This window comes from Lethenteron reissneri, unplaced genomic scaffold (genome assembly GCF_015708825.2).
Source record: "Lethenteron reissneri isolate LAM-NWPU_2019-01 unplaced genomic scaffold, ASM1570882v1 scaffold_535, whole genome shotgun sequence".
NCBI lineage: Eukaryota > Metazoa > Chordata > Hyperoartia > Petromyzontiformes > Petromyzontidae > Lethenteron > Lethenteron reissneri.
In genome coordinates this window covers 1-23,465 of record NW_026892057.1, presented here as the reverse complement: position 1 = coordinate 23,465, position 23,465 = coordinate 1, and the positions used below count along the sequence as shown (strand labels likewise).

Below are 23,465 nucleotides of genomic sequence, written 5' to 3'. Positions count from 1 at the left end.
ACGGGTAGCGGGTACCCGGTTGCGACCTCTAAGCAGTGGTCAGCACCCTGCGCTACGAACTACGGCCACCCGAGTTCGATTCCCGCTCACGGCCACCCTAGTGAGTACATGCTGCGGTGTGTGAAACATCGCCGCTGGGGAGACAAAGGCGGACGGGCGGCCGTGGTTGCTGTCAAACCCACCCGGCCTTCATCGGTGCCTTACTCGCTAACAGCACTTGCCCAAAAAGTCTGGGAAACTAGCGCGTGTGCGCGTCCCTGCGGACACGCGAACACGCGTGTTCCGAGTGTGGGAGGCAAACCGCAGCTGGAAATTTCGTGGCGTCATCGGTGACCACCGTGCCAGTGGCATGGTGACTGTCCGGTGAATGTGCGTGCTCGCCACGCGTGCGCTGCGCCGTGCCACGAATCCCCGGCCTCCCCCTAGGTCGACTCGGCCTCAAATAAGTACGTGATGCGGTGTGAAAACATCGCCACTGGGGAGACAAATGCGGCCGGGCGTGGTGCTGGCCACCCACCCCCCCTCGTGTGTCGTTGCGGCCTTCACAGGAGAGCCCGAGTAGCAGTAGTAGCGTGGCGGTCAGCGCTACGAACCCCGGCGAGCCCAGTTCGATTCCCGTTTACGGCCACCAACGCCGGTGACGATCATTTGAACCGGTCCTGGGCCTCCCCTAGGTCGATTCAGCTTCAAAGTAGTACCTGGTGCGATGTGAAAACATCGCCACTGGGGAGACAAAGGCGGCCAGGCGTGGTGCTGGCCCAGCGCTTGCCCCAACATTCTGTTGAGGCCACACGGGGGAATCTTTGTGCAGGCGCATGGACCGCGGTGCCCTTATGTGGGATCGGCTGCCACCAGCTGATCCTCTGGGGCCTCCCATCGATGATGATGATGATGCTGTTGATGTTGTTCGTGTTGACGGTGACGCTGGCGGTGTCCGTGTTGTTGTTGGTGGTGTTGATGGTGATGCTGATGGGTTTATGGTGATGGTGGTGTTGATGGTGATGGTGTTTATGTTGATGGTGGTGTTGATGGTGACGCTGATGGTGTTTATGGTGATGGTGGTGTTGATGGTGATGGTGTTTATGTTGATGGTGGTGTTGATGGTGACGTTGATGGTGACGCTGGCGGTGTCCGTGTTGTTGTTGGTGGTGTTGATGGTGACGCTGATGGTGTTGATGGTGATGGTGTTGATGGTGATGGTGGTGTTGATGGTGATGGTGTTTATGGTGATGGTGGTGTTGATGGTGTTTATGGTGATGGTGTTTATGGTGATGGTGGTGTTGATGGTGATGCTGGCGGTGTCCATGTTGTTGTTGGTGGTGTTGATGGTGACGCTGATGGTGTTTATGGTGATGGTGGTGTTGATGGTGACGCTGGCGGTGTCCGTGTTGTTGTTGGTGGTGTTGATGGTGACGCTGATGGTTTTTATGGTGATGGTGGTGTTGATGGTGATGGTGACGCTGATGGTGACGCTGATGGTGACGCTGATGGTGTTGATGGTGATGCTGTTTATGGTGATGGTAGTGTTGATGATGACGATGATGGTGTTTATGGGGATGGTGGTGTTGATGGTGACGATGATGCTAGCGGTGTTGTTGGCGGTGTTGATGGTGACGCTGATGGTGTTGATGGTGATGCTGTTTATGGTGATGGTAGTGTTGATGATGACGATGATGGTGTTTATGGGGATGGTGGTGTTGATGGTGACGATGATGCTAGCGGTGTTGTTGGCAGTGTTGATGGTGACGCTGATGGTGTTGATGGTGATGCTGTTTATGGTGATGGTGGTGTTGATGGTGATGATGATGGTGTTGATGGGGATGGTGTTGTTGATGGTGACGATGATGGTGGCGGTGTTATTGGCGGTGTTGATGGTGACGCTGATGGTGGCGGTGTTGATGGTGACGATGATGGTAGCGGTGTTGTTGGTGGTGTTGATGGTGGCGGTGTTGTTGGGGTGGTGTTGATGGTGACGCTGATGGTGGCGGTGTTGATGGTGACGCTGATGGTGTTGATGGTGATGGTGTTTATGGTGATGGTGGTGTTGATGGTGACAATGATGGTAGCGGTGTTGTTGGTGGTGTTGATGGTGACGCTGATGGTGGTGGTGTTGATGGTGATGCTGTTGATGGTGACGCTGATGGTGGCGGTGTTGTTGGTGACGATGATGGTGGCGGTGTTGTTGGTGGTGTTGATGGTGGCGATGATGGTGGCGGTGTTGTTGGTGACGATGATGGTGGCGGTGTTGTTGGTGGTGTTGATGGTGACGATGATGGTGGCGGTGTTGTTGGTGACGATGATGGTGGCGGTGTTGTTGGTGGTGTTGATGGTGGCGGTGTTGTTGGTGGTGTTGATGGTGACGATGATGGTGGCGGTGTTGTTGGTGACGATGATGGTGGCGGTGTTGTTGGTGGTGTTGATGGTGGCGGTGTTGTTGGGGTGGTGTTGATGGTGATGATGATGGTAGCGATGTTGTTGGTGGTGTTGATGGTGACAATGATGGTGGCGGTGTTGATGGTTGTGTTGATGGTGACGATGATGGTGGCGGTGTTGTTGGCGGTGTTGATGGTGATGCTGACGTAGACGATGATGGTGTCCACTTTGTTCCCCAGGCCCAGCAGGTGGAGCTGGTGGACTATGAGGGCGTGGTGGAGAGGGTGGTGGGCGCTCTGGGCGACTCCGCCGAGGGAGAGGAGCTACGGCATCTCGTGCTCTTCCCGGAGGACGACGTCACGGTAAGCCTGCCCCAAAGGTAAAGATCCCCCGTGTAGCCTTCGCAGACTGTTGGGGCAAGTGCTGTTAGCGAGTAGCAACACCTATGACGGCCGGCACGGCACACGAAGGAGTGGGTGGCCAGCACCACGCCCGGGCGACTTTTGTTTCCCAGGGTGGCGATGGTTACACACCGCACCAAGTATTCATTTGAGGCTGGGTCGACATAGAGGAGGCCCAAGACCGGTTCACACGATCGTCACTGGTCTTGGCCGTGAGCGAGACTCGAACTCAGGTCGCAGGGTTCGTTGCATAGTGCTCTAACCGCTTTGCCACCGTTCCCCCATAGCCTGCCCCACACACACATATAGCTGCATCAGCAGCATCATCATCATCAGCAGCAGCAATGTCATCAGCATTATTAGCATCATCAGCAGCAGCATCATCATCAGCATCATCACCAGAATCACCATCACCATTATCAGCAGCAGCAGTATTATCAGCAGCATAATCAGTATCGGCAGCATCAGCATCTCATTATCAGCATCATCAGTATCATCATCATCAGCATCAGCAGCAATGTCATCAGCATTATTAGCATCTCATCATCAGCATCGGCAGCACCAGCAGCATCAGCATCACCACGTCAGATTCATTGACAACACAATTGACATCTAAACGAGCATCATCATCAGCAGCAATGACACCAGATTCGCCCAACACATCGAGGCCAGCGAAGCCGGTGAGAGGGAATCGCTTCGCAACTCACCTCGCGACCGACCGGCGATGGTGACCGACCGGGAGGGTCGCCCCTTACAGGCGGAGCTTCGTGCGTACCGGCTCGACCGCCTGTCATGCAGAGAGGCGTCGTAGCGCCGTCGTTCTTGAAGACGTTGTTACTCGTCGCAGAGAACCGCAGCGACACGACCGCCGCACTTTACGCTAGCTGGCGCCAAACCGTGCCGCACGCACTCTCACGTGGCCTCGTGGGGAGGCTCGGTACGTCGCACCGACCTCAAGACGAACCGATGAAGTTACTTTACGTTCTTTGGGTCTTTCGGTAAAGTCACGTAGATAGGTTCAAAGGAAATAGCAGGAAACTACGACGTTTCGATCGCAACACAAGCGGTCGTCATCAGGAGGAAAACAGAGGGGGAAAGCTGCTGAGGCAGGCTGTTTTAAAGGTTTAAAATGGGTGTAGCCCAAGGGTCATAAACGGAGTGATGTTAATGTGAGAAATGACTTTACTTTATTTTAGGACGTGTACGTTATCGGAACGGCGTCGGAAGAAAATCTTGATGACGTTTCACGTGTCTCATCGGAGCGGGGGGGGGAAGGGTTAAGAGGAGCTCGCTGACTGTGAGTCCCCGTTCCCCCACCCCCCCACCACCACCCACCCCACGACCCCCCCCACCACCCCCCACCACCCCCCCACCACCCCCCCACCACCCCCCCACCACCACCTCCCCACCACCCACCCAACCACCCCCACACCACCCACCCCAACACCCACCCCACCACCACCCACCCCACCACCCCCACCACCCCCCCACCACCACCCCTTGTCGCCACGCAGCCCGCGACGGAGCCCCGGGAGCGGAGGACGCTGCGCTCCGCCGTCCCGGAGCTGGACGGCGCCGACGCCACCAGCCTCCTCGTGCGCGAGGTGAGGCCACAAGCGCCGCGGCGGCGGCGGCGGAGACGCCAACGTCGGCATCGTCAGCAGTGCTACCGGCTGATGCTACCGGCTGATGCTACCAGATGATACTACCAGCTGATGGCAGTGCTACCGGCTGATACTTCCAGTTGATACTACCAGGTGGTGGCAGTGCTACTAACTGATGGTACCAGCTGCTGCTACCAGCTGATATTACCAGCTGATGGCAGTGCTACTAGCTGATGCTACCAGCTGACACTAAACGCTGATTCTACCATTTGATAGCAGTGCTTCGCGGTCGGTGGTCCATCGGCCGCTGCATGGTGTACCAGACTCTTTGTAGACATTTAACCAGTTCAGTAGAACATGTAAGACATAACTATTTAATGGGGCTTAGAAGCGACTTGGCTATCACAAATGATATTCTCAACAAAGTGGCTCATTGTCGTGTGGAATTATAGCAGCCAAATACTCTGAGCTCACGTTGATTATAAATGTGGAGGGAAACACTGGAAGACCCGGAGAAAAATCCATGCCACCACGGGGAGAGAGACACGCAAACTCCAAATATACAGCAGCAGGCGTCAGGGTCGGGATCGAACCCACGACCTCCTGCATACATGGCGAGGTAGTTAACATCTCCTAGCCACCGTGATGACGAGGAGAGAGAGACGCAGACTCCAACTATACAGCAGCAGGCGTCAGGGTCGGGATCGAACCCACGACCTCCTGTGTACCAGGCGAGGGAGTTAACAGCTCATCACCGTGGCGCACGGTGGCTGCCTGTGCTCCCAAACGGTCGCTGTCTTTCTCTCTTTCTCTCTCTTTCCGCCTGTCACAATCTGGCCTCCATCCGCTTTCGCAGTGCATCAAGACCTACAACTCGGACTGGCACGTCATCAAGTACAAGTACGAGCCCTACTCGGGGGACGTGCATCGTCTGCCCAGGTAGGCCGCAGGCTCCTCCCTCCACTCCTCACGGCGTCGCGTCGTGGAGACACCCTCGTTACTCAGGGCTTTGATTTCAATGGCGGATCTCGCGTTTGAGATTTCGTGATGGGGGCTCGCGTAACATTTTACATCGGGTTTTGCGTTTTCGTTTTAAGGCCGGGTCTCGGTTTCAAATTTCTCGTTGCGTCTCCTGTTTTGGTTTTAAGGCCGGGTCTCACGTTCAGATTTCTCGATGGGTCTCCTGTTTTGGTTTTAAGGCCGGGTCTCGCGTTCAGATTTCTCGATGGATCTCATGTTTTGGTTTTAAGGCCGGGTCTCGTGTTCAAATTTCTCGATGGGTCTCATGTTTTAAGGCCGGGTCTCGCGTTCAGATTTCTCGATGGGTCTCGCGTTTTTGTTTTAAGGCCGGGTCTCGCGTTCAGATTTCTCGATGGGTCTCGTGTTTTGGTTTTAAGGCCGGGTCTCGTGTTCAAATTTCTCGATGGGTCTCATGTTTTAAGGCCGGGTCTCGCGTTCAGACTTCTCGATGGGTCTCGCGTTTTTGTTTTAACGCCAAGCCTCGCGGCGTTTAGATTTCATGATAGTATGTCACGTTTCAGTTTCAACGCCGGGTGTCGTGTTGTTTAGATTTCGCGATAGCGTCTCGCAGTTTTGGTTTCAACGCCGCGACGATCATACGGTTGTTCTGTAAACAGAAAGGACCTGCAGACGGACCGGCTCGTGAGTCACCAGTTCGAGATCGATGAGGTCACAGAGAACGACGAGGTGAGATGCCCTTGGCGGAGCGATGGCCACTTTGCCCAATTGAATCCTCCGCATTTCTTTTTTCGCAACCGATTTAGTTTTCTTCTCCCGTTTAAAAATAAATAAATAAAAGTTGGCTCTCTTTGTTTAACCAAATTCATTCTTGCTCACACATTACATAATTGGGATGGGCAATAAAAAAAAACAAATGGCAGTATCGCCACAGCCCTTCCCTACTGGCAGGCTTATGCATGCCCAATTGCAGGCCACTGCCGCGCATTACTTATCCATCATGGGGGACAGCTGCCACTGGGGGTCACCTAGGTCACAGCGGCCGTGTACACACAGCAGCGGCGTGATGCGAGACGTGGAATCGGCGTGCAGAGAGTGGCTGGGAAAACAACACAACTTCTAAAACTATAAAAACAAAACTAGACTTGTTTATTTTACCAGGTAAGGCCCACTGAGGTGCTGTATAGCTCTTCTTCAGAAGCCACGTGACCATCACAAATGATTGCTCAACATTTGGCTTATCATCGTTTGGAAATTTATAGCAGCCAAATACTCTAAGTGCACGTAGATTCTAAATGTGGAGGGGAAAAAGCGGAGGACCCAGAGAAAAATCCACGTGGCCACGGGGAGAGGGACACGCAAACTACAAATATACAGGCATCATGGTCGGGATTAAACCCGTGACCTCCTAAAACCAGGCGTTTAGAGCATCTGGCTGCTATAAACTTCTACGTGATGATAAGCCACTTCGTTAAGCTATCATGTGATGGCTAGGAAGCTTCTGATAATAAAGAGATATATACAGTAGCTCAGTGGGCCGTACCTGGTAAAATAAAATAAAAAATATTTTTTTTAGTTTTAGGCTTGCATACACATCACTGGTCCATACACAGGCGCCCATGGACTCACGTTGATAGAGTTGTGGTGAAACCGGCTTCACAGGTAAAGTCAGTTGGTGGTCTCTGCCCAATCGCCAATGGCTGCACGGAAAAAAACCCATCAATTTAAATTTGGTTTTGCACTTCATTTCGGCTGAATTTCAGCTCTTGAGAATTAAAATTAGCATCAATTGTTTTGACCGGGATTTCAATGTTGGTGGGAAAGTACGCCCACTGCTGTGTAAAGGATAAAAATGCCACTTTTTGAACGATTTTTGTTTTTCATTCCACGTCGCGGCTGTTCTTTGACAGAATGGCCCCCACACAGCTTCGTGAGATTTCCAAATTCCTCATCGCATGACACGATGCGAACCACATCATTGGTAGAAATTCCCTGTGCGTGCATGACCTCTGTGCGTGTCGTCCACCGTTCCGTGTCTGTGTGTGACCTCTGCGCGTGTCGCCCAGGCTTCCCTGTCCGTGCGTGACCTCTGTGCGTGTCGTCCACCGTTCCGTGTCCATGTGTGACTTCTGTGCGTGTCGTCCACCGTTCCGTATCCGTGCGTGACCTCTGTGCGTGTCACCCAGGATTCCGTGTCTGTGCGTGACCTCTGTGCGTGTCGTCCACCGTTCCGTGTGCGTGCGTGACCTCTGTGCGTGTCGCCCAGGCTTCCGTGTCTGTGCGTGACCTCTGCGCGCGTAGTCCACCGTTCCGTGTCCGTGCGTGACCTCTGTGCGTGTCGCCCAGGATTCCGTGTCTGTGCGTGACCTCTGTGCGTGTCGCCCAGGATTCCGTATCCATGCGTGACCTCTGCGCGTGTCGCCCAGGATTCCGTGTCTGTGCGTGACCTCTGCGCGTGTCGCCCAGGCTTCCGTGTCTGTGCGTGACCTCTGCGCGTGTCGCCCAGGATTCCGTGTCCATGGCCTCGCTGAGAAGTGGCGTCACCAAGCAGGGCTGGCTCTACAAAGGCAACTTCACGAGCACGAGCAGCGTGACCATGAAGGTGAGCGATGCGCTCGGGGGCCTGTGCCCAGATTGGAATCCTCACCGCACAGCAGGTAGCATTGCTATCCACCGGCTGCGCTGCGATCAGCTGATCGCATTGCTCTCAGCTAGTAGTATCAGTTGGTACTATTGCTATCAGCTGATCGCATTGCTATCAGCTAGTAGTATCAGCTGGTACTATTGCTATCAGCTGGTAGCACTGCTCTCCATTGGTAGCACTGCTATCAGCAAGTGGCACGAGCAGGCAATTGCAGGGCTGCTCTTTTGTCCCCACCGTCCGTTTTTGTCCCCACGCAGACGTTCAAGCGGAGGTTCTTCCACCTGAGCCAGCAGCCGGACGGGTCGTACGCGCTCAACTTCTACAAGGACGACAAGAACCTGGCCGAGGCCAAGGGCTCCATCTTCCTGGACGCGTGCCTGGGCGTCGTGCCGGTAGGACCCCGGTGGGCGCGGGGCGGTGGGGGGGGGCAGGGTCCGGCTGCAGGCAGGACGACGGGCTTGAAGGTTGGCGAGTGTGTTACACACGGCGCTGCGTGGACCTAGGTGACCCCCACTGTCAGCTGTCTCCGTGAGCGGCAAGTAGTACGCAGCGGCGGCCTGCAAGGGGGCGTAAGCCTGCCACTAGTGGGGGGCGATGCTTCCATTTGTTTTTGCCTTTCCTAATTGCTTAGTTTGCTTAGTTTGCGAGGATTTTTTTGACTAAATTCGGCAAAAAACTGAAACTAAACAATTAATTATTACTATTTTGGTTTAAAGCTTTCGTGACTGCAGGGATTCATCTTCTTGGTTATTTCGGTAAAGTCACGTAGAAGGGAAATAATCAAATAATACAAATATAAAACAATAGAATTCTCACGACGTTTCGACTGCAACACAAGCAATCATCATCAGGTGTGAAAAACACAACAAAATTATTTCCCTTTTACGTGACTTTACTGAAAGAACCAAGAAGATAAATGTATTATTATTTGACCAGGTAAGGTCCACTGAGCTGTACAGCCCTGTTTGAGAAGTGACCTGGTCACAAATGATCGCTCAACGAAGTGGCTTCTCGCTTGGAAATTTCTCGCAGCCAAATACTCTGACAAACGTGACGTCGATTCTAAATCTGGAGGGGAAAAACTGGAGGACCCGGAGGAGAAAAATCCACGCGGCCACGAGGAGGGACAGAAAGAACAACGGGCGTCAGGGTCGGGTTCGAACCCACGACCTCCTGCATCGCAGGCAAGGTCGCTAACATCTCCTTGCCACCGTGATGATGATGAGCGAGAGACGCAAACCCCAATTAAACAGCAGGCCTTAGGGTCGGCTTCGAACCCACGACCTCCTGCGTACCAGCCGAGGCTACTAACATCTCCTAGCCACTGCGGCAAACGTGAACCAAGCCTCCGCCAGCGCGCGTCCTGAACGCCCCGCTGCCGTCGTCATCGCGGCCCACGGCGTCCGCCGCTAGAACCTTAACCTTCTGCTCCCCCCCACCCACCACCCCCCCCCACCCCCGGCGCGTCCCCGCCTGACGCCGTCGCTTTGCCGCCGCGGTTGTCGGCAGAACGCGAGGCTGCGGCGGCACGCGTTCGAGCTCAAGATGATGGACCGCAGCAGCGTGGTGCTGGCGGCGGAGAGCGATGCCGAGGTGGACGAGTGGAGGGCCCTGCTCCACAAGGTGCTGCAGGGCCAGTTCGAGGCGGCCATGCAGGACAACAAGGCCCAGGAGGCGGACAGAAGGAGTCGAGGTGCGTGGACGTCCCGAGTCTCTCTTGTTCTTTGCCGGCAGAGAGACGCTCTGTCCGTCTGTTGTCCGGAGGGCCTCATCGGTGTCGGGGACTGCCTAATGTCTAGAGAGCCCAACGGAGACTAGGACTGTCTGTCTGTTGTCTAGAAACCCCATCAGTGTCTGGGACTGTCTGTCTATTGTTTAGAGATCCTATCAGAGACCTCATCAGAGACCACTCTGTCTATTGTTTAGAGACCTCATCAGTGTCTGGGACTGTCTGTCTGTTGTTTAGAGACTCCATCAGAGACCGGTCTGTCAGTCTGTTGTCTAGAGACCCCATCAGAGACCCCATCAGAGACCACTCTCTTTGTCTATTGTCTAGAGACCCCATCAGAGACCGCTTTGTCAGTCTATTGTTTAGAGACCCCATCAGAGACCGGTTGTGATTCGTACATCTGTTTGCATGAAGGCTCCATGCCGTACGGATGGGATGTCAAAGCAAAGTGGGTTTAACGAGTTCAGGGATATTGCTGAAAGGATGTTGCAAGATGCTCAGAAACACGACCATAGAACGCTACATCAGTGTACACAAGCAAAGTGGGAGTGCATGAATCATTGTGTGTTGTGGTCATTGTATTGTCGATAGTGGTGGTTGTCCTAATTAAACATGATCTGGCGTGGTACTGACGATACCGCCCCCTCGTGTGCCATGTAGGCCTTAATAGGCGCCCGCTAGCAGCACTCGCTCCAACAGTCTGTACGGCTACACGGGGGATATTCGCCTTTTGTCTGGTGGTCTCAATGATGAGAGTGGTGGTGATAGTCCTAATAGTGGTGGTTATGATGGCGTTGGTGATGCTGGTTGTAGTGATAATACTGGTTGTTTTGTTAATGGCTGTATTTATGGTGGTGTTGATGAGCGTGGTAGAGGGGATGGTGGTGGTGGTGGTGATGTCTTAGCGATTTGTCCACCGTGTGCTCTTGTGCAGATGACAGCGATTGCCCTGATGCAGCGGAGTCGTGCGAGAGCTCCGATATTCAGCTGCAGCTCGTCACGGTGAGTCTCGCGTACTGACCAGACTCACGCTGAGTCTCGGCGTGAGTCTCGGGGTGAGTCTCAGGGTGAGTGTCAGGGTGAGTGTCAGGGTGAGTCTCAGGGTGAGTGTCAGGGTGAGTCTCGCTTACAGACGAAACTCACGCTGAGTCTCAGGGTGAGTGTCAGGGTGAGTCTCAGGGTGAGTCTCACTGCCGGTCACGGTATAGAGCTGCTACGGTGACCATTCTTATTCTATCACCGGCCGCTTGTCGATGTTTAACACGCACCAGACTCGGCTCTCCACCGGTCATTCCCGGTTGCCACTAACCGTTAAGTTAGGCCCGCTGCCGCTCCGGTCGTCTGCCAGGGCCATTCTCCCCCGGCGGCAAAGTGGTGCACCTCCCGAGAGCTCCGCCTAGACCGGGGCGGTTTCTGCGCGGCGAGATGCCGAGTAGGCCGGCGGAATGGGGGGATCACGTCGGGGGTGCGATGTCTCCTGCGCGCAGGATGCCAAGACGCACGAGGAGACGACGAGGGTGAGCAGGAAGGAGGGCCGGCTGAACGTGTTCGTGCTCACCCCCGAGATGCAGGTAGTCCCAACGATCGTTTCACTCCGTGCGCGCGATCGCTCGCCGGGTTCGTGTCGGTGACGTTTTTGTTCAGCTGTTTACGGGTATTGCCATGCTCTAGGCCTCGGCAAGGTAAGGTAATTGTACCCTTTTTACCGGGTAAAAGGGTAAAGGTAAAGGTGTCGACATGCCAAGGGGTAAGGGTAAAGGGTAGGGTAAAAGGTAGGCTCGTTGCTTTTTACCTTTTACCTTACCTGCTAAAGGGTAAAAGGTAGGGTAGAGTGATTGTATTGTGGTAAGGTAAAAGGTAGGGTAAAGGTAGGCTCGTTGTTTTTACACTTTTACCTTACCTTGCCGAGGCCTACCGTGCTCTGAGGAATTTGGCGGGATGTTGACTACCTCTCCTGCCGTGCAGGAGGTCGTGGGTTCGAGCCCGACCCTGACCGCTGCTGTTATATTGGTGTTCTCTCTCTTTCCCCGTGGTTGTGTGGATTTTTCTCCGGGTCCCTCTGGTTTTTCCCCTCCACGTTTGGAGATATATGGGCTTCGATTATCTTGACCGCGATACACTTCCCCACGATGCAAGCCACTTTGTTGAGCTATTATTTGTGGCCAAGTCGCATCTGAATACGAGCTATACAGCTCAGTCGTCTTTACCTTTTAAAATCCTTTATATTAAGTTCACTTGCTTGCTTGCTTGCGCGCTTACGACCGTGCAAATCTTTCGGTCGTTTTTTAACCCACTTCCCGTGATCCAATCGAGCTGACATTTTGCACACAGACTCGTTGTGCGTGACAATTTATTTTGTGAAATTTTTTTTCCATAACTTTACACTTTTTAGGATTTTTTTATATTTAATTACCAATTGCTTAATGGTGGCAGGCAATCATCTGACCCATAGGTAGCAGCCATCTCAAGCCAGAGGACGAGAGGATTCTAGCCGCCACGCATATAAAGGATTTATAGTGAAAAACTTTGTTTTTACGGGTTAATTTTTTATTTACAAGGTCGCATTCATTACACACAAAGTGCTTGCCACAAATGAACCACAATACGCTTGCTGACCTCGTCAAGGAGCACTCACCATCACGCTAAATCCGGTCATCCTCACAGCAGCGGCTTCTGGCTAGCCATCGCACGAAAGACGGCAACTGCATCGCGCGCTTTTCAGACGCGCTTCCGCGGCCGTCGGAACGCTCTTCCTTCCGATATTAGGAAGCCACTGGAACTATGCACTTTTAAATGATCTAAATTGAAAACGAATTCCTTCAGAACCGCTATTTGGGTGTCAGTTTGTTGTCCATTCCTCTACACCTCCGGTGCGAAACACGTTGAACATTACCGGTAAAAAATAAAAACGGTTCAGTCTTCTTGGTTCTTTCGGTAAAGTAACGTAGAATGGAAATAATAAAATAATAAAAATAAAACATAATAAAATAAGCCACTTATTTTATAATGTTTTATTTTTATTTTTTTATTATCTCCATTCTACCTGACTTTACCGAAAGAACCAAGAAGATGAATCCCTGCAGTCACAAAAGCTTTAAATCGAAATTTAACGGTTCAGTCGTTGAGCTTCTGTGCCGAGCGGGGTTGCTTGTTGGCTTGCGCTGCTCTTTAGTGCCTCCCTGTGACCTCGCTCACCGGCGCTGCCCCCCCCCGCCCCCCCCCCCCGCCCCCCCCCCACCCCCCCTACCCCCCCCCACCCCCCCCCACCCCTCCATCCTGCCCGCAGAGGATGAGCCCCATGGTGGGCGAGGCGGAGCGGGGAAGCGAGGCCGCCGCGGGAGAAGAGAGCGACGCGGCTCCTCGTCTCCTGCCTGGGCTTCAACCTCGCCGTGCAGGCCTGCTTCTCCGACAGCGGAGGCGTCAAGAGCAACGTACGGATCACCCCACATAACAAAAAACAACAACAACAACAACAAAAAACACATCAAAAAGAAAGTTGTATATGTAAATTTTTTTTAAATGAAAATAAAAAATTGCGCCATTGGCAAGATCACCGTGAGAGGGACCCAGCGACGGGGAGAGTTGCGTTTCTAACCCCGCGGGCCGCCCCCCCTACGGCTTTACACGCTGCGGAGGGCGATAACCAGCACAGCGGGATACTGCATGCGCCGGCTTCATCGTCAACATTTGCCGAATTTAGTAAAAAAAAAAATAACTCCTGAATTATGTATTTGGGAAGGAAAAAAAATGACAGCATTGCCCCCCCGCCTACTGGCAGGCTTATGTCCACTTGCAGGCCACCGCTGTTATGACTTGTCGTTCATGATGCATGGGCAGATAGTGCCCCGTAGGTGTCCACTGTGCATTTCGTCATTTGCTTCCACTTTCCTCGGCCTTTGCATCAATATGGCTGAAGTAGTGGCCACATCTTTCTGGCACCAACCTGTCATGTCGTCGTCAAGCCATTCTCCGTTAGGTCTTCCTCTCTTTCCGGTTCCTTACATTTTGTCCGAACAACAACAACAACAAACACACTTTTATTTTTTCTGTTGTTGTCCACCCTACAAATAGTGCCAGTTTCCTTCTCATCACCGCTTGCATCATCAGGTTGTCTTCTATGTGCGACCGAAACGTCGTGGTTATTTTAATTTTATTGTAATATTTTTATTCTACGTGACTTTACCGGAAGAACCAAAGAATATGAATTCCTGCAGTCACGAACGTTTTAAGTCAAAACTTTTTCTAACTTCTTCGTTGGTCACTCATTGGCTAGTTGAGTACAGGATGAGGTAAAACTAAAACGAATAGAAATAATGTTATTTTACCAGGTAAGACCCACTGAGCTATGTAGCTCTTTTTCAGAAGCGACCTGGCCACAAATGATAGCTCAACGAAGTGGCTTATCACGTGGAAATGTACGTCGATTCTAAATGTGGAGGGCAAAACCGGAGGATCCGGAGAAAAATCCGCACGCCCACGGGCAGAGATAGAGAAAGAAAACACCCCATCTCCAAACATACAGCAGGCGTCAGGGTCGGGATCGAACCCACGCCCTCCTGCGTACGGAGCGAGGTAGTTAACATCTCGCTTCCACCCCTCAGGTGGAGCCGTTCTTCATCACGCTGGCCCTGTACGACCTTCGCACGGCGAGGAAGATCTCGGCCGACTTCCACGCCGACCTCAACCCCCCGGCCGTGCGTGAGCTGCTGGGCGGCTGCGCGTCGCCCGCGGTGCAGGCCAACGGCGACGTGGCGACGGCCGCCGGCGGCCAAGCCCGGCGGCCCGGGGAGCCTGCCCCGCCTAGCCTGCCCACCGAGGCGCTGCTGTACCCCACTCAGGCGAGTGTGGGCTCGCGGGGGGAGCGCCGGTGATATGTGTAATGTGTGTGTGTGTGTGTAACGTGTTTTTGTGTATGAGTGAGTGTGTGTGTCTGTTGTGGGGAGCGGTAGTGTAGCGGCTAGCGCGCTGTGCTACGCTATGAACCCGGCGACCCGAGTTCGATTCCCGCTCACGGCCAACACCAGTGACGATATCTGAACCGGTCCTGGGCCTCCCCTAGGTCGACTCAGCCTCAAATGAGTACCTGGTGCGGTGTGTAAACATCGCCACTAGGGAGACAAAGGCGGTCGGGCGTGGTGCTGGCCACCCACCCCCTCGTGTACCATTGCGGCCTTCATAGGTGCTCGCTAACAGCACTTGCCCCTACAGTCTGTTTAGGCTATATGGGGGATCATTGTTGTGGGAAGCGGTAGTGCAGTGGCTAGCACGCTGCGCTACGAACCCGGAGACCCGAGTTCAATTCCCGCTCACGGCCAACACCGGTGACGATTATCTGAAAAGCTCTTGGGCCTCCGATTACGATGCCTCGGCCTCAAATGAGTACCTGGTGCGGTGTGTAAACACGTTATCGATAGGTGGAGACTAACCCAGCGAGCCACTGGAGTGAATCGGTGAGGGCTGGATCGTGACCGACACCTGACCAGTTCACTCTTGACCTCTGTTGGGTATGGCCATCGCCACTGGGAGACAAAGGCGGTTTGTGCGTGGTGCTGGCCACCCACCCGCCCCTTCGTGTCCCGTGCAAAGCCTTCATAGGTTCTCACTAACAATACTTGCCCCAACGGTCTGCTAAGCCTATACGGGGGATATTTGTCTTTGTATATGTCTGTGTGTGTAATATGTGTGTGTGTAACGTGTGTGTGTAATGTGTGAGTGCAATATGTGTGTAATGTGTGTGAAATGTGTGAGTGTGATGTGTGTGTGTGTAACGTGTGTATGTGTAGTGTGTGTGACCGTGCGTGTGTATGTAACGTGTGTTTGTGTAACGCGTGTGTGTGTAACGTGTGTGTGTGTTGTAACGTGTGTGTGTGTAATGTGCGCGTGTGTAACGTGTGTGTGTGTAGAGTGTGTGTAACGTGTGTGTGTGTAGAGTGTGTGTAACGTGCGTGTGTATGTAACGTGTGTTTGTGTAACGCGCGTGTGTGTGACGTGTGTGTGTGTGTAACGTGTGTGTGTGTAATGTGCGCGTGTGTAACGTGTGTGTGTGTAGAGTGTGTGGTAACGTGCGTGTGTATGTAACGTGTGTTTGTGTAACGCGCGTGTGTGTGACGTGTGTGTGTGTAACGTGTGTGTGTGTAACGTGTGTGTATGTACGTGTGTGTATGTAACGTGTGTGTGTGTAACGTCTGTGTGTGTAAGGTCTGTGTGTGTAACGTGTGTGTAACGTGTGGTGTGTAACGTGTGTGTGTGTGACGTGCGCGTGTGTGTAACGTGTGTGTGTGTGTGTAATGTTGTGCGCATGTGTGTGCGTGCGCTGCAGGCCGTGTTCACGGTGTGCGACCCACACCCGGACGTGCTGCTGCTCGTGCGCGTGGAGAAGGTGCTGCAGGGCAGCGTTGGCGCAGTGCACCGAGCCTTACCTCCGTGCCGACGACACGGGCAAGGTGGTGACCCCCCCCCCACCGCTCCCCACCCAGACCCTGCCGGGCACGCTGCGCCATCTCTCAAACACTTTTTTTTATTTTGCCGTTCGACCGATACTGGCGCGTCGTCGTCGGACAACCGCACGCGTTTTCGCTCGCACTGTGAGGTCAACCAAACCGGGCGAATTCTGGACGGCAAGTGTGTGTGTGCTGTGTTTGTGTGTGCTGTGTGTGCTGTGTGTGCTGTGTGTGCTGTGTGTGCTGTGTGGTGTGGTTGGTGTGTTGTGTGTGTTGTGTGTGCTGTGTGAGCTGTGTGTGCTGTGTGTATGCTGTGTGAGCTGTGTGTGTGCTGTGTGTGTTTGCTGTGTGTGCTGTGTGTGTGAGCTGTGTGTGCTGTGTGTGTGAGCTGTGTAAGCTGTGTGAGCTGTGTGTGTGTGCTGTGCGTGCTGTGTGTGTTTGCTGTGTGTGTGTGCTGTGTGTGTGTGCTGTGTGTGAGCTGTGTGCGTGCTGTGTGTGTGTGCTGTGTGCGTGCTGTGTGAGTTTGCTATATGGGGCCAGGTTACTTCTGAAAAAGAGCTACATGGCTCAGTGGGGCCTTAGCTGGTAACATAAACAATCGTTGCACCATCCTCTCCCTCTCACCCCCACTCCCTGCCCGTCCAGGTTGCCAGAAGTTGGTGAAGCAAATGCGGCAGTACTGTGGCCGTATGGGCCAGTATCACATGCCGTTCAGCTGGGCGTTCAGGTGCGCTCACACGCACACGCACTCGTACCATCCTCATAACCGTCATCGTCATCATCGTCATAATTGTCATCATCAAGACGGTCACCGCATCACACGCTTTCAGGTGCGCTCACGAGCACACGCACTCGTACCATCGTCATAACCGCCATCGTCATCATCGTCGTCATAATTGTCATCATCAAGACGGTCACCGCATCACACGCTTTCAGGTGCGCTCACGAGCACACGCACTCGTACCATCGTCATAACCGCCATCGTCATCATCATCGTCATAATTGTCATCATCAAGACGGTCACCGCATCACACGCTTTCAGGTGCGCTCACACGCACACGCACTCGTACCATCGTCATAACCGCCATCGTCATCATCATCGTCATAATTGTCATCATCAAGACGGTCACGCATCACACGCTTTCAGGTGCGCTCACGAGCACACGCACTCGTACCATCGTCATAACCGCCATCGTCATCATCGTCGTCATAATTGTGAGACTAGGCCAGGGGTCGGCAACCAAAATAACAAGAAGAGCCATTTCTTTCCATTCGGTACAAAATTCAGTATTTCAAGAGCCGCAATGCATCTGAGTACATACTGTACATACGTACATATCGTCAAGAAGCAGCCCGTAAAGAGCCGCATGCGGCTCCGGAGCCGTAGGTTGCCGACCCCTGGCCTAGGCTCTAAGGAATGGGAGACTAGGCTCTAAGGAAAGCTGTCTCGGGTGTGGACCAATCAACTTCAAGGACAGTGCATATCATTATCAGAGTTATGTTTTTTGTTTGCATTATGACTGCAGGTATTGTGGTCTATGGCAAACATGACTCCTCGTAAAAAAAGGTGTCAGGTTTGTTGTGCCAGATAGAAGGGTAAAAAAAAACAATTATCGTCATAATTGTCATCATCAAGACGGTCACCGCATTGCACGCTTTCAGGTGCGCTTCTGCGGCCGTCTGGAATGCTCTTCCCCCTGATATTAGGAGAACCATTGGGAGCTATGCACGTTTAAATTAATCTGTATTGAAAACTAATTTCTTTAGAGCGTTTTTTTAATTATCGTTTGTTGTCCTTCTTCCGCACCTCCGACTAGCACGCTTGGCTACGCACGGCGAAAAAAGTTCGACACGCACACATCACCGTCGTCGTCGCACCCTCGCGTCACTGTGCCGGGCACGCTCGCGGGCACCCAAGAACCACGTCCCCCCCTCCTGCCACCCGCGCGCGCCGCAGGCCTCTCTTCCGCGACGTCAACGGGGCGCTGGACAAGGGCGCCTCCTTTCCCCGCTCTTCCGCCAGGACGCAGGCAGGACGTCGAGCGACGACTGGCTCCGTGCGCTCGTCGACGTGCACAAGTACGCGCCGCGGGGGCGCGCGGCGGGGCGACGCTCACCGGCACAGAGCTGCCGACTGCTTAGTTGACCGTTGGGTATTTGTGCGAGTCTATGGGTCTCTACGCTAGTCTATGAGTCTCCACGTGAGTCTATGAGTCTCTATGTGAGTCTACCAGTCTCCACGTGAGTCTATGAGTCTCCACGTGAGTCTATGAGTCTCCACGTGAGTCTACGAGTCTTCGCGTGAGTCTTTGAGTCTCCACGTGAGTCTATGAGTCTCTACGTGAGTCTATGAGTCTCCACGTGAGTCTATGGGTCTCCACGTGAGTCTATGAGTCTCCACGTGAGTCTCTGAGTCTCTACGTGAGTCTATGAGTCTCTATGTGAGTCTACCAGTCTCCACGTGAGTCTATGAGTCTCCACGTGAGTCTATGAGTCTCCACGTGAGTCTATGAGTCTCCACGTGAGTCTGAGTCTCCACGTGGGTTCGATCCCGACCCTGATGCCTGTTGGATATTTGGAGTTTGCGTGTCTCTTTCGCCGTGGTCCTGTGGATTTTTCTCTGGGTCCCTACAATTTTTCCTACATGCGTTCAGAGTATTTGGCTGCTATAAATGTCCCCATCACAAGCAACTTCGTTGGGCTATAATTTGTGGCCATGTCACTTCTAAAAATTAACCCGTAAAAACAAAGTTTTTCACTATAAATCCTTTATATGCGTGGCGGCTAGAGTCCTCTCGTCCTCTGGCTTGAGATGGCTGCCACCTATGGGTCAGATAATTGCCTGCCACCATTAAGCAAATGGTAATTAAATAAAAAAAAATTCCTAAAAAGTGTAAAATTTTTGAATTTTTTTTTCAAGAAAATAAATTGTCACGCACAACGAGTCTGTGTGCAAAATGTCAGCTCGATTGGATCACGGGAAGTGGGTTAAAAAACGACCGAAAGATTTGCACAGTCGTAAGCGCGCAAGCAAGCAAGCAAGTTAACTTAATATAAAGGATTTAAAAAAGAGCTGCATAGCTCAGTGGGGCCGTACCTGGTAAATAAAAAAAACAGTTTAGTAAAAAAATAGGTATAGAATGTTTCCCCCCAAAATCGCGAAAAGGGAATTCCCTGTTGTTTTCCAACGAAGGTGAAAAGCGCGGATGCCTTGGCTCCGTCCGTCTCTCACAAACGGGTGAAGGAGCGACGCTCGCAATAAAGAGCGGAGCGTGGGTGGATGATGAATACATGCGGGGGGTGGCACAGTGGGCAGCACGGGTAGTGCATCCGCCCGTCATCTTAGTCAGTCTACATCATGGCACCAGGGCTTGTCCCAGGACCCCCTCCTACCAGCAGCGAGCTTTTGACACTCCACGTGGCCTCGAAGTGCACCTAGCCTGGCACAGGTGCTGCTGTGATGTAGGGGGTGAGGGGCGACTGTTTGTGTTGTTGTGCACACTTTAGCGTCCTCGGCTTATGTCATGTTTGTGATGTGATTGCATATCGGTGTTGCGTCTAAGTACGTATGTGCGCACACGTGAATGTGCCGAGAGAGTTAGCGCGCTGCGCTACGAACCCGGCGACCCGAGTTCGATTCCCGCTCACTGCCAACACCAGTGACGATTATCTGAACCGGTCCTGGGCCTCGCCTAGGTCGACTCAGCCTCAAATGAGTACTTGGTGCGATGTGTAAACATCGGCACTAGGGAGACAAAGGCGGCCGGGCGTGGTGCTGGCCATCCACCCCCCTCGTGTGTCGTGCCGGCCTTCATCGGTACTCGCTAACAGCACTTGCCCCAACAGTCTGTTAAAGCTATACGGGGGATCTTTGTCGTTGCTCTGCGTGTGTTGTCTGCAGGTCAGAAAAAATGTCGAAACTTCAAACGATTCCAGGCAGCATCAAAATTACTGTGGAGACTCTGCCGGCAGAACAGCCCAGTAAGACCTGCGTTCAAATGCATTCATATCACACTTGTTTAAGTTTTATTTGGTTTCGTTACACGGAGGGTCCCGATTTGCCAGTTTCCCGGATATTTTTAAACGGGAGACGTACGTACGTATGTTGAACCTCTTCTTGGTTATTTCGGTAAAGTCACGTAGAAGGGAAATAATAGACGTTTCCGACAGACCTGTTCTTCACCTGAGGACGGCTGCTTGCGTTGTGGCCGAAACGTCTATTATTTCCCTTCTACGTGACTTTACCGAAAGAACCAAGAAGATGAATCCCTGCAGTCACGAAATCTTTAAATCAAAATTTATGTTGAACCCCTTTCGCACCGTACGTAGCCAACCGTACTATGTGTGTTGAATTTCTTTCACATCGTACATAGCCACCCGTGCTATGTTGAACTTCTTTCGCACCGTACGTAGTCAACCATGCTATGCATGTTGAATTATTTCGCACCGTACATCTCCCTAGTGGCGATGTATACACACCGCACCACGTACTTATTTGAGGCTGAGTCGACCTCGGGGAGGCCCAGAACCGGTTCAGATATTTGTCACCAATGTTGGTCGTGGGCGGGAATCGAACGCGGATGGCCGGGTTCGTAGCGCAGCGGCACGCTAACCGCTACTGCACTACCGCCCCCACACCCCCCTAGTCTAACAGTGAAAGACAGCGCAGACATCTGGGAGCAAGGGGCGCTGGAAGACGTTTAGGTACAGGTGCAAGTAGGCGCTGTGTTTTGGATAAAGTGATAATGAAGAGGGTGAGTGGAGGTGAGCGGGTGACGGTGTTCCAGAAACGTGGAGCAGCAGCAACGTGGACAATCCGAATATACACCACCAGCCGCAGATGCCGAGTTTGTACGGATAGTCGGTGGCAAGATGTTAACGCTGTCGCCTGGTGTACAGGAGGTCGTGGGTTCGATCTCGACCCAAACGCCTGCTGCTGTATATTTGGAGTTTGTGTGTCTCTCTCTCTTATCATCATTACGGTGGCTGAGAGATGTTAACTCTCTCGCCTGGTGTGCAGGAGGTCGTGGGTTCGATCTCGACCCAAACGCCTGCTGCTGTATATTTGGAGTTTGCGTTTCTGTCCCCGTGGCCGCGAGGGGTTTTCTCCGGGTCCTCCGGTTTTTACCCTCCACATTTAGAATCAATGTGCATTCAGAGTATTTGTCTGCTGTAAATGTCCACGCGATAAGCCACTTCATTGAGCTATAATTTGTGGTCAGGTCGCTTTTGAAAAAGAGCTCAGTGGGCCTTAGTTAGTAAAATAAAACAGTTGAGTTTTAGTTTAGATCACGATGATGTAGATGACGACGACAACAACAACAACGATGCCACGGCCCGATGTCTGGTTCCTCAGACATGCTGACACCAGGGTTGTCGCCCGTCATGGCCGGGTGGCGTCTCCCGGAGACCGGCAACAACAGCGGCAGCAACGGCGGCATCGGGAAGCGGCCGTGCGTGCGGGAGGTGGACGACTTCCCGGCGGAGACAGCGCGGCACGCTCACCCCTACTCGGAGTACGCCAACCGTCTCTACGTGTACCCGCAGCGACTCAAGTACGACGCGCAGAAGATCTTTCCCAAGGTGAGTCCCCGCCGACTCGTCCGGAGCGGGCCTGCGGAGGCTGCGTCGCCGCACGGAACCCCAGGCACCTCCTCCTCCGCGCGTTAGGCAGCCCGCGCCGCCTGCAATGTCAAGATCTCGCTCGCCCTCTTTCAAGATCATCCACGAGCTCCACTCTGCTACCTCTCCCCTCCTCTCTCATCTCGCTCTAACTCCACTGCACACACTCTCCTACCTCGCCCCTCTTGATGGCGCTCACGGGATGGGAGGGGGCAGGCTCACGGGAAGCCAGGGGGGGGGCTCATGGGATGGGGGAAGGAGGGGTGCTTGCCAGAGGTCGCAAACGGGTTTTGATTCCTTACCCGTACCCGTACCCGGCCGCACCAGGGTCGCAAACGGGTACCCGTACCCGTACCCTGCCGCGTACGGTTTACCTGTACCCTACTCGATACCCGGGGGTACGGGTAGCCGGGTATCGGGTAGGGTACGGGTATCGGGTACCCGATTGCGACTTCTGGTGCTCGCGGGATTGTCGCTCTGCCGCTGTCTAACCCCGTGACGGTGCGACGTGCAGGCGAGGAACATCGCCATTCACGTGGAGTTCCGGGACTCGGACGAAGAAGGGACACTGCCGCTCAAGGTGCGATCGTCCCCCCCACACCCTCCCACCGCCCACCCCCATCACTCGCGACCCGGGTGGCGTCACCGCATTCACGCACAGCGGTGGTGACCGCGGGCAGCGCGACGCAACCCCAAACCCGAGAGAACAGCAGCAAAACACTCTTAAACGAGTGGTGTTGATTCTAAATGTGGAGAGAAAAACCGGAGGGACCCGGAGATAAATCCACGCGACCGCGGGGAGAGAGAGAGACACCGCAAACTTCAAATATACAGCAGCAGGCGTCAGGGTCGGGATCGAACCCACGACCTCCTGCGTACCAGGCGAGGGAGTTAACATCTCCTGGCCACCGTGGCGTCTGTGTTTGCGGCGCAGTGCATCTACGGCAAGGCAGGGCAGCCGGCGTTCATCAGCAGCGCCAACACGGCCGTCCTGCACCACCAGCAGTGCCCCGACTTCTGTGACGAGGTCAGTGCCGTCACGCTTGTTACACAGCCGTCGGCCAGGGGGGGGTGGCGGGGGGGCGGGTGGCGGGGGAGGGTGGCGGGGGGGGGGAGCGGGGGGGGTGGGGGGGGGTGCGGGGGGGGGGTGGCGGGAGGAGGGTGGCGGGGGGGGGGTGGCGGGGGGGGCTGGCTGCTATTTTGCCTTCTTTCGACCTCCACTATGCTGCTCAATGTCTCCTCTGTCAGCTGCTCTCACGATGCGTCCTGACGTAAAATAGTCGCTCGCTAACTTCACCCGCGGTGCGCCGGGCGTCGTCTCCCTGTGCCCAGGTGAAGCTGGAGCTGCGGTTCACCTGCACGGCAAGCATCACCTGCTTTTCACCTTCTCGCACATCAGCTGCGACCTGGGCAAGCGCAGGGACACGGCCGAGGCGGAGGGTGAGAACGCTCGCCCCTCCTCCTCCTCCAGTGCTGTGTGTTAGCATGCCGTGTGTCAGTGCTGTGTTAGCATGCCGTGTGTCAGTGCTGTGTGTTAGCATGCCGTGTGTCAGTGCTGTGCGTTAGCATGCCGTGTGTCAGTGCTGTGTGTTAGCACGCCGTGTGTCAGTGCTGTGTGTTAGCATGCCGTGTGTCAGTGCTGTGTGTTAGCATGCCGTGTGCCAGTGCTGTGTG

General features: G+C 53.7%; 2 protein-coding genes across 2 annotated transcripts; both read left to right on the top strand.

Annotated features, from left to right (window-relative positions):
• Positions 1–2,612: 2,612 nt before the first annotated feature.
• Positions 2,613–13,022, top strand: LOC133339900 (dedicator of cytokinesis protein 9-like; the record flags this gene model as incomplete). Its single annotated transcript, XM_061548020.1, has 11 exons — positions 2,613–2,735; positions 4,289–4,378; positions 5,235–5,317; positions 6,016–6,085; positions 7,863–7,958; positions 8,258–8,392; positions 9,510–9,693; positions 10,664–10,731; positions 11,217–11,300; positions 11,401–11,411; positions 13,016–13,022. Coding segments are annotated over 11 exons (951 nt in total), but the record flags the coding sequence as incomplete, so codon positions are not given.
• Positions 13,023–16,027: 3,005 nt separating this feature from the next.
• Positions 16,028–23,231, top strand: LOC133339901 (dedicator of cytokinesis protein 10-like; the record flags this gene model as incomplete). The annotated part of the gene is made up of 7 exons (XM_061548021.1): positions 16,028–16,123; positions 18,193–18,248; positions 20,071–20,150; positions 21,526–21,752; positions 22,306–22,371; positions 22,726–22,822; positions 23,124–23,231. Coding segments are annotated over exons 1-7 (730 nt in total), but the record flags the coding sequence as incomplete, so codon positions are not given.
• Between the last annotated feature and the right edge of the window lie 234 nt (positions 23,232–23,465).